Source organism: Vigna radiata, chromosome 10, assembly GCF_000741045.1.
Source record: "Vigna radiata var. radiata cultivar VC1973A chromosome 10, Vradiata_ver6, whole genome shotgun sequence".
NCBI lineage: Eukaryota > Viridiplantae > Streptophyta > Magnoliopsida > Fabales > Fabaceae > Vigna > Vigna radiata.
In genome coordinates this window covers 8,491,992-8,502,540 of record NC_028360.1, presented here as the reverse complement: position 1 = coordinate 8,502,540, position 10,549 = coordinate 8,491,992, and the positions used below count along the sequence as shown (strand labels likewise).

Here is a 10,549-nt window from a genome sequence, read left to right as displayed (position 1 = left end):
TTCTGAAAAATAAATAAATTTAGATTGTATAATGTTAAATATATTTTGTATTTTATATTCTACTATATATGATTNATGTTTAAATTGGCTGGTTTGAGAAGCATGACTTGAAGTTTATTGCACTACATTATAAATGGTTATGGTGGTATCAAAAGTATGTGGTTACTAAGTAATGAAGTGTAATTCAAGTTGAAATCCAAGTTCCCTCTGTGTAGAATATCTCGGTGAGATTCTTAGTGTTTTAGTTTTAAAATGAAAGTAGGGGCTCAGCCTTGGGAGTCATTCTGACGCTTCAATGGTCAATCAAACTCACTTAGAGAGGTTGAACCATGTGGTGAGAAGTAGCAGGAGGTCTTAGTCTTGGAGGCTCCCAGTATGCCTCAAGGCGCGGAACAGACTAACCTCGTGAGTGTGGCAGGGTGGGNAACCCAAGTTTCATAAGTCACCACGGGTGTAAGACTCGCCATAGCCCGACTCTCATTTTAAAGTCCGGACGAGTCAAGTCTAGAATCTCACATGTTTAGGTTGTTTGCTATAAAATGTGTTTGCTATCCATGCACTCTCTTATGATCAAATGTTTAATCTGTTGCATGATGTTTATTTATATAATTAGCTCACCCTTGCCTTGTTTTGTTGTGTATGCTGTATGTCTTTCTTTTGCAATGATCATTCATTTTGAATGTGAGTAGAGGAGAATGAGCCCACTTTGGAGGATGTCCTGAAAGATTCTGAAAACACAGATGTTGCTGCCTAGACCTTTAGGGATTTTATTTTGCTCTTCCTATGTTTTGTATTTTTGAAATACTTAGAGTTCCTTCCACGTTTTAAATTTCCTCTTGTTTCTGGATAACTGTAATCACAACCCGATTAACTTTCCTACTCTTAAACTGCTCTATTTTATTATCTATGTGGACATCTTGATTTTTATAGACTTGTATGGTATAAAATAGGGATGCCACATCAATTAACTGTGAGAACTATATCTAATTTTTCCTCTTCTCTAATTTTCGATGAAAACGTTATTTAATAATAAAATATTAATAAAAGGAATCGTTAACATAAAAAAATTAATAATTAATTTTTTAAAACAAACTTTTTTATCACAAATTTTTATATTTTTTTTATCAATAAACATATATTACTTTTTAAATAATATTATTTTAAGTAATAAAAGTAAAATATTTTTTTTTAAATTTAATTTTATTAAATGATTCAGTAATAAAAATCTTAAAAGAAAAAAAGATTATATAAAAAATAATACTTTAAATATATCATATTATTTAAGGCATTATTAAATATGTAAAAGTATGTTAAAATAACTTTTAATGATATTAAAATGTGTGTAAGCGCACACACTAAAATAACTATTTATTATAAAAATTCACTTACTTTAAAATAAATATCAATATTATTATTTTAAAATAATAGTATTTTATAGACTAAAACTAAAATATATTTTTTAACGTTAAATTTTATTAAATGACTATATAATGAAATATCATTAAAAAAATAATAATTTAGAAAAAATAATTAATATAATAGAAATATCAAATGACAAAAAAAACTTCTCTAGTATTATCTTTTATTATATTATAATAATTAATAAATATTAGTTTCATTTTTACATACTAAAATATAAATAATAAATAATTGATTAATAAAATAATTTATGAGGCAGCAAAATAAATAAGAATAAAAAATTATTTTAAAATAAAATAAATAGATAAAAAGATAAAATAAATTATATACACATATAAAACAAAAAAATATAAATAAAAAATTAAAAAAAAAATAAATATAAAAGTAAAAACTAATATCCATGACAAAATAAATATAAATAAAAAAGTAAAAAATAAAATAAAATAAATAAAAAATAAAATAATTTCTAAATACATATAATAATAAAAGAAATATAAATAAAATAGAAAATAATAATATCAAATAATTAAAAAATTAATAAGTAAGATACTTATGAATAAAATAAAATAAATTATTTCAAATAAAAAGAACATGTATTATTATACTATTCAGTTTAAAAATTAGTACAATTCAATTTAAAATTAGTATAATTTAGTTTAAAATTAGTATAGTTCAGTTTATATTGTAATTTAGTATAATTTAGTATAGTTCAATTCAGTTTGATAAAACAAAAAACAGTTCAGTTTGTCTGAACTGTTTTATTAGACAAATTAGCTTTTAGTTCAAATAGATTTTAGTAGTACAGTGCAGTTTAGTTCTATTTGCCCACCTCTAATTTCATTATCCCTACTCTACCCGTATTCATTTTATTTTATTTTTTTGTCTCATTTTTTTTCTAATGAATAAAAGACATAATTAAAATAACAAAAAAGTAGCAATAACTTAATTGAAAAAACAAATTAAGAAAAAAAAAAACATATTTAGTCCAACAAAGAAATGTAAACGAAGAAATATAATGAATGTATATCTTCCCCTATGAATAATTGAATGTTCGAGGAATAAAAGATAAAAACACATTTAATAATTTTTTAATACTTAGTTGGTATAAGGAGAGACGAAGGGGAAATGGGTGACTCTGATAGATGTTTTTGTAATTTCAATTGCTCCACAAAAACACATGCTAGTTGTGTTATTTTTAATAATAATATAATTATAATTATAAAAACAAATATAAATACATTTCACAATTTTATTATAAATAATATTTGACTTAATACTTTTTTTGTCTCTCGAACGAGGGGTTGTGTTCAAAATAGTCCTACATTTTTTAAAAAGTAATAATTGGTCCTAACTTTTTTAAAAATTGTTCAAGTCAATCCTTTTTGCTAACGTCGTCAGAAATTTAACATTACAGCTGTCTCCTGGACTAAACTTGATGAGATGTCAATGTTAAGTGATTGTGTGGCAGTTTCGTGACAGTGAGGTTAAAACTGTAACAAAAAAAAATAGATTACGTGGCATTTTTTTACAGAGGTTAAAAAATAGGGGTTAGGGTTTGTGAGGAGATATGAATGGCTTCTTCCTAAGAGTGTTCTTCTTCTTCCAATAAATGGAGCAAAGGATCTTCGTGTTCGTCCCATGGTGGTGGTTGAAGGGAAGATGGGTTGATTCCTATTTGTTACTGTGGTGATATTGTTGTAACCAAAGTCGTAAGAACTACCAAAAATGGTAGCAGAAGTTTTCGGGGATGTCCTCATTACAAGGTTTTAAGTATATCATTTTCAGTTTATGTTTCCTTCACTTTATGCATTTGTTGATAGATTCCCTGACTTGGTGAGTAACAGGGTGGTTGTTCAAGTGGGAGCTCGTGTAACTTTTTCAAATGGTGTTTTGAAGAAGACGTTAATGAAAAAGATTGTACAATTGGGAGGCACAAGAGGAGGATTAGTGATCTAGAAAGTTTAGTGAAGGCTTTGCAGAAAAGGATGAAATTTTTAGTTATAACTTTGTTTCTTTCTATTGCACTGAACCTTGTGATTTTGAGGTTCTGTTTAGGTTGATGTTGTTAGGTGGGCAAAGTGGGTGTGTTTTTATATGTTTTGTTGACGTTGATGTAATGTTTCTTCCAAGTAGGTTGACAATATGTACGTGAATGGATACCTTCAGGTGTTTTGGTTCAGTCATGCAATGTATTATGTACCATTATCAATTTTATTGACTTTAATTCAGTGTTTTATGTTTGAATAAGTCCCTCATTTGGTTTAAAAATATTAATAATAGTCCTTATTGTATATGATGATGACAGGGCTGTTAACATAACATTATGATAGATTAATGCATTAAAGTGCTTTTTCTAATTAAAGAACATAAATATTAATTAAAGGATATTAAAGTACATGACCAAAATACTTAATTAAAGTTGTTGCACCAGAGTACATGACCATCGAACTCAACAAAAAAATATCATTATCATAGTACATAACCAAAATACTTAATTAAAGTTGTTGCACCACAGTACATGACTATCTAAGTAGGTTTTCTTCTAAAATCTAATTTTTTTCCTCAACGTTGGTGGATGGGGTAATCGGGGACTTGGTGGTGCCTATGATGGTATAAGAGATTGGGTACTTGGTGGTTCCTATGATGGTACAGGAGATTGGCTACTTGGAGGTGCCTATGATGGTTAAGTTTCTAATATTTGGTTTGTTGTTTCTGCTGGCTGGGGACGCAAAGGGCAGTTGTTTTTGTTGTGGCCCCTCTAACGAAAAATGCTACATTTTTTTTATGCCCACCAAAACGCATTTGGGTGTCATCCTTAGTTAGCTCCCATGGCTCCAACCTCTTTTTTTTCTTTGGCCTCCTAGGCAACTTCCTCTTAACTAGTGGTAGTACATCAGGGAAGGTTGTTCTTTCCCATAGCAAGTGGCTTTTGACTGGATGACAACATGGGATAAAAGCAAGTAGGTATAAAATCTTTTGGGTCTAAACTGGAGTAGTTAATTATTGCAATTGCATGACAACATGGGATAACACTTATCATCTACTTTCTGCAGCTACAGTCCTTAGTGTCCAGGTCCACTGTGAACTTGTTGCCAATGGCTGAAGTGTGGCTAACCTAAAAAATCTTTCTCGCAGACCAGCTAGAATAAATTAGTCACGTCAACAATGAAGATAAATGACAAATGTATATTAACATAAATGAGAATATTACCGTAGGACCTAGAATCTTGATAAACTTGATTCGTTTTGAAGATTTTTTTTATCTTTGGGCATATTGTGAAATCCATAGATGCCACCTTGCTTCTATTAGTGGCCCATCGTTTCATGAGATAAACTCTTATTTCCTTCAGCATGGGGATGATTGGTTTTCCTCTAGCATTAACAAGAACACTGTTGAAAGCTTCACTGATGTTGTTATCTAGGGTATCACACATTGCTTGACCTGTGAAGCGAGATCTTGACCAAAATCTGTTGCACAAAAATTTCCAAAATTGGTTACCATGCATGAGTGACTGAAATGTGCATGCAATGGGCAATGGGTTACCTTGGGGGAATGCCTATGCGGTATTTGTATGCTTCAACATTGACTTATTTAATTTTCAGCATTTCTCTCTCCCAAGCCTGGGGATATGTGCATATGGCAGCCCTCTGATAACGGTCTAAAAATCGTTATTTTCATACTTAATTGACATTAAAACACACCCTTTATGACTTAGAATTAGCTTGAAATCATGCAAATTACTTCAGTTAGAGAGAAAGAGAGTCAAAGTGGGTTTTCTGGGTTTTATGCTTAGTTTCCCTTGTTTTGACAGGATTTATCAAGAGTTTGATGAATTCATTGAAGGAAGAGAAGTGTTGGATGCAAAAGAAGGTGAAAAAATGAAGTAAAGATGAACTGCAGCCACCGCCGGGCGGTGGACTCTTTAGTGGAATTTCTAGAGGACGCTCAAGTGGTAGCGTTGAGGGGTGGACCAAGTGTCGTGCCTACCGTCGGGCGGTGTTAACCACCGCCGGGCGGTGTACTTATGGGCCTGAGCTTAATTTCAGTTTTTTTTTGTGCTTTAAATAGAATTGCACGAATCAGAGCATGTATCTTTTGGCAGAAAGGACGCAGAAACACGGTTTTCACACCTCAGAGACAGATTTTGGATGCGAAAGCTCCAATCTATCAATTCTAGGGTTATCTTTTTCATTCTTTCCATTCAATTCCTCTAGTTTCACCATGAATATGGTGAACTAAACTCCTTTGTTGTTAGGGAACGATGTAATCCTATTTGAAACTCTCTTATGTTGAATTTCTTATTTTATTCATATGCTTTTGTTCATCAATTGTTTGTGTTTTTCCTCCGTTTTAATTAATGCTTTGTTTAATACATTATTCAAACGCATAATCTATGATTCTTTCTATATGGAAATGTATAGTTAGGTCTAGACATGAGGAAATTCTCTTGATAACAATGTTACCTAGACATAGGAATAGGAGGATCAATTGCCTTAAGCTTTTGTATGTAATGCATGACTAATTGTTAGGGAGACTAGACATAGTAAACTAGTAATTAGGTGTAGGCTCTTTTCACCAAGACATTGGGTTTACGGTAAATTAGAAAGTGGCATAAACATTGATAACAAAGTTGAATTTAATAAGAATAGTAGATATTTGAGAGTGGATTAGGATGAAACCGTAAACCCCAACAACACCATTCATCCATATCGTTCAACTGTCAATTGATCAAATCTTTGCATGCATGTTTATTTCTTGTTTTGCAATTAAAACTCAAATTATTGTTTATTCAAGTCCTACGATGTCAAATTATCACACAAACGTTTAGACCTAAGAGTCTTTTGGGAGACGATACTCAGACTTACCGTTTTAATATTACTTGATACGATCTAGTACACTTGCCAGAGTGTTAACATCAACATCAGAGGCCTTGGTGCTTAACTCAGGCAACCCCTCAAACATCACATCCGCAACATCCTGAAAGCCAAAAATGGCATTCATCTTAATATGCCATTCATCAAAACCTTTTCCATCAAAGATTGGATAAGACGGTATTCCTCCTAGTCCAGCCATAACTTCACCGTAATCTCCTTCTTGCACTCCTATCCTTCTAGATGTTCTTCTTCTACGCTTCTTGAAGATTCAAGATATCTCACTTCTTGATGGCCTCAAGATACACTCTGAAGAATTCTCACACCACACTCACACTCACAGGTTTTTAACCTATGTTTAACCTATGCTCTTGATAACATAAAGGATTGGACACAAGAGAGGAGAAAGGTAACATAATTTTACTGAATGTAAATCTGTATCTGTATTATTCAATCATGTAAAGCAAGGTATAACCTTTTGGTTGTACCCTCTGACAGTTTGCATCAGATAAGCACCGAAACATAAAACGTAAACAGCTGTTAAAATGAAACAACTCTTACAATATTTTTGGCTTAACACCTGTACACATACAACATATTCTAATAAGATCTTCGTGTATAAATCTCAAACATCGATATACAGTATATTTAGGATACACTTCATCTTAAAACGGCTATAACTTGGTCTTTCATTAGTTATTTTCAGTTTAGGGTTTTCATTTCAGATAAGTTATTTTGGTTTTCTATACAGCAAGATCCAGCAACTAGTCTTAAGTCCATCAACATCGTCAAGAGCACTCTTATGGGAAGCCTTTTTTTCTGCTATTAGGATTCATCAGTAAGTATTGTTCTATTCAGAAAATTTTACCCAACATAACCTCCTTAAAGCATGTTTACAATGGAGCTTTTCTGAATTGAATCTTTTGCATCCTTGGCAAGAAAAGTTAAATTGATCAATCCAATTGTGAATTACCTATCCCAGTTAGTCTATGAACAGTATTGTGTTAATTACTCCAACTTGTACAGAAAATCAAAGTAAAAGTAACATAGCCTGGTCTATTTTGCAGATAATAACTCACGATTTGGGGATTAATCTACCCCTTAATGATCAGGACAAATAGAGAAAATTAAGACTACATAATATGAGCATAAGCATAAAGGCAGAAACAGAACTAAAAAACTACATATTGATGAACCAGGCTATATCTGAGATGTTACACCTGGGAGTCATGTTGTTGCTGTTCTGTATTTGGCATGTCAGAAGCATTTGGAGGTGTTCTGAGAAGTAACTGAGTGATGCAGTTGAAGTAGGGAAGGAGCAGCTGACTGAGAAAGTGAGAGAACAAGATTTTGAGTATTAGTAAAACAAAGAAGTTAACTAGAGAGAACCAGGAAAGCTGAGCAATGAGAATCCACAATAGTGTTTCACATGCAACTATTCCTGACAAATAAAATATAATGATGGTGTTTGGGTGGGCCATGTCAGCTGCTGTTGCAATAAGATGGGAAATAACAGCAGTGACGAGAAGAGAAAGGGTTGAATCATGGAAAGGATTGGTATTGGAGATTTCATACTTGATTCCAATACATCCTAACAGAAATATTATGAGACCAAGGTAAGCTGCCTTCATGCTTTTCATGCTGAAGAAATCCATCACAGTTTAGAGATAACTTCTCTCTAAACAACCACTTAAAAAGGGAGCTAGGTTCTATTCTTTAGAATGACTCTGTGGTCTTTTTCTGAAAAGTGAATTAATTATCCGGACTTCATATGATATACATATACTTGAAGAGTCTCATAACAATAGCTGTTTACTTTTTGTATTTATAGAATGACATCTAGTCTTTTTCACTTAAGCTTCGGGTTCTTTAGTTTTTGTATTTGTAGAATGACCCCGTGATCTTTTTCTGAGAAGTGAATTAATTATCCGGACTTCCTTGATTTCTATACTTGAAATATTCTCATAAGTTCGGGTTGTCTACTTTTGGTATTTATTTTAGTTTTTCTTTTTCATCTTTTTAATTAATACTTTTTTAAAAAGAATATTTTAATTTTTTAAAGAACAAATTAAATAAATAATTATAAAAGAAAATAAAAATCTCAAACCCTGAAATAAAACAGAATAAATAAAAATCATCAAAATTAAATTTAAAAAACTTAAAATAATAATTAATATATATATATATATATATATATATATATGAATTTGCTAATTTATGTAAGGGATTATTTTTAATTAGTACATCTTAATAAAATGTATTAAGTTTTAGATTAAAACAAAATTCTACTAAAATAAAAACTAACTTTAAATTCAAAAGTATTTTAGTAATTTTAAATTTAATTTAAATTAAAAAATAGTTATTTATTTTGAGAAGTTATTATTTTTATTATATATTTTTTAAAATAAATTATTTTTTAAAATAAAAAATAAAATAAAAAGTAGTTATTTTTTAAAATAAAAAATAAAATAAAAAATAATAATTACGTGGAACAATTAGAATGATAAATAAATACTTTTTATTTTTTTATTTTTATTAAATTTTAAGATTATTAAAATATCTTAGATTTAAAGTAATTTTTTATTTTACTTTCACATATATATATATATATATATATATATATATATATATATATAATACTTGGTTTTGTTTTGAATATTTAGAAATGAACAAAATAAATAAACTGCATTAAAATCTACTATTAAAAATTATACTGAACAAAAAATAGTTTACCTAATTAAACTGATCTAAAATTTAATTCAAACCAATTCAACTAACTCTTTTTTTTTTTATCAAATTATTGAACTGTTGAACTGCTAAATATTATAACTTATTTTACTATTATTTGAACATAAGTACATTAATTTTCAACTGAACTTCAATATTTTTTAAATTAAAAAACTAAAAAAATATTTATTCTTTAAATATAATAGCAGTTGAAGGTTTCATTCATATTGAGTGTTTATCTCTATATAAAAGTAAAATAAAATATTTCATATTTTTTAAAACTTAAAATATAAAATTTTATTTAATAATTATATTAGTTTTGTAAGCTAGTGATTTGTTGTTAAATTCTTTAAATATAAAATAAATTTATTTAAAGAAGTATAACTATCTTATATTTTTCCAATTTATTCACCGTGTTAATTAGTGTCTGGGAATAATTAACATTTCGGCATTAACTAATAAATACATTACGGATTTTAAAGCTTTACTTTTTCTTTTTTTACATAGTTCTGAAAACATTAATTTAAAAATAAAATTATAATCAAATTCTGATTTTAAAATATTCAATAGTTAATCTTAATAATATTATTTGGAAATATATGCACTGACTGCGGAAATGAAAAATTGAAAGATATTCCCATTTGGTAGCTTTTTGCAGCTGAGAAAGACTGGGAAAACTGGAAACCAAGAACTGGAAGATGTTCTCATTGGGTAGCTTTTTGCAGGCCGAGAGTGTTCTTAAGAATTAAATACCAAATTCAGTTTACTTAATAATTAATTGATATAAGTTCAATTATTTAAAATTGAATTTTAAAATAGTTCAATTAAATTTTTATCTCAAATAGTTTAGTTTTTTTAGTTTGTTATAATATAGTTTTTTAAAATTGAACTTTAAAATAGTTTAGTTTAATTTTTATCTTAAATATTTTAGTTTTTTCTAGTTTATTAAAATATAATTAATTAAGTTAGTATAGTTAAAGTTAGTTTACGCAACCTTAGGTATATATAACTTTATTGAGCCGTATGTGTAAAAGATTCTGAATCTAGAAGATGACAAAATTGTAAACATAATTCACTTCTATTCTTTAGCAAAACTGAGCTAACCCCGTCTTAATACTTCAATTTTCAAAGATTTTTGAAATATTTGTTAAGCAATTTGTGACTTTGAGTCACTAACTTTTTATCTAATTTTAACTCTCCACATGGTTTTAGTTAAAATAAATAATTATTTTAATTTAAAAAGTTATTAATTAAAAAGTTATGAATCTTATTTATATAATAATATAAATATAATTTTTAGTACCTATAGTATAAATTCACCGGAATTAAAAATAATGTGTTAGAAATTTAAACAAATATTTTTCAGTATAAAAAATTCAAAGAGAACTTATTTTAAAACAGATATGAAACTAGTAAACATACCAAGCTAACATATGCGATTTCTGTTCCTAGTTCTTATAATGGATGTCACACATCTTCTTTTGGTGGTTTCCTAGTTTCTCTTGCTCTTTTAATATAAAAGGTGGTTTAC

The 10,549-nt window shown here is 28.9% G+C and overlaps 1 protein-coding gene across 1 annotated transcript; it reads right to left on the bottom strand.

Moving 5' to 3' along the window:
* Positions 1-4,819: 4,819 nt before the first annotated feature.
* Positions 4,820-8,032, bottom strand: LOC111242668. The gene is made up of 2 exons (XM_022787068.1): positions 7,512-8,032; positions 4,820-4,887 (listed from the first exon to the last, which is right to left on the bottom strand). Exons 1-2 carry the CDS (start codon positions 7,944-7,946, stop codon positions 4,846-4,848), a joined length of 477 nt encoding a protein of 158 aa, XP_022642789.1. The 5' UTR covers positions 7,947-8,032; the 3' UTR covers positions 4,820-4,845.
* Positions 8,033-10,549: the final 2,517 nt, after the last annotated feature.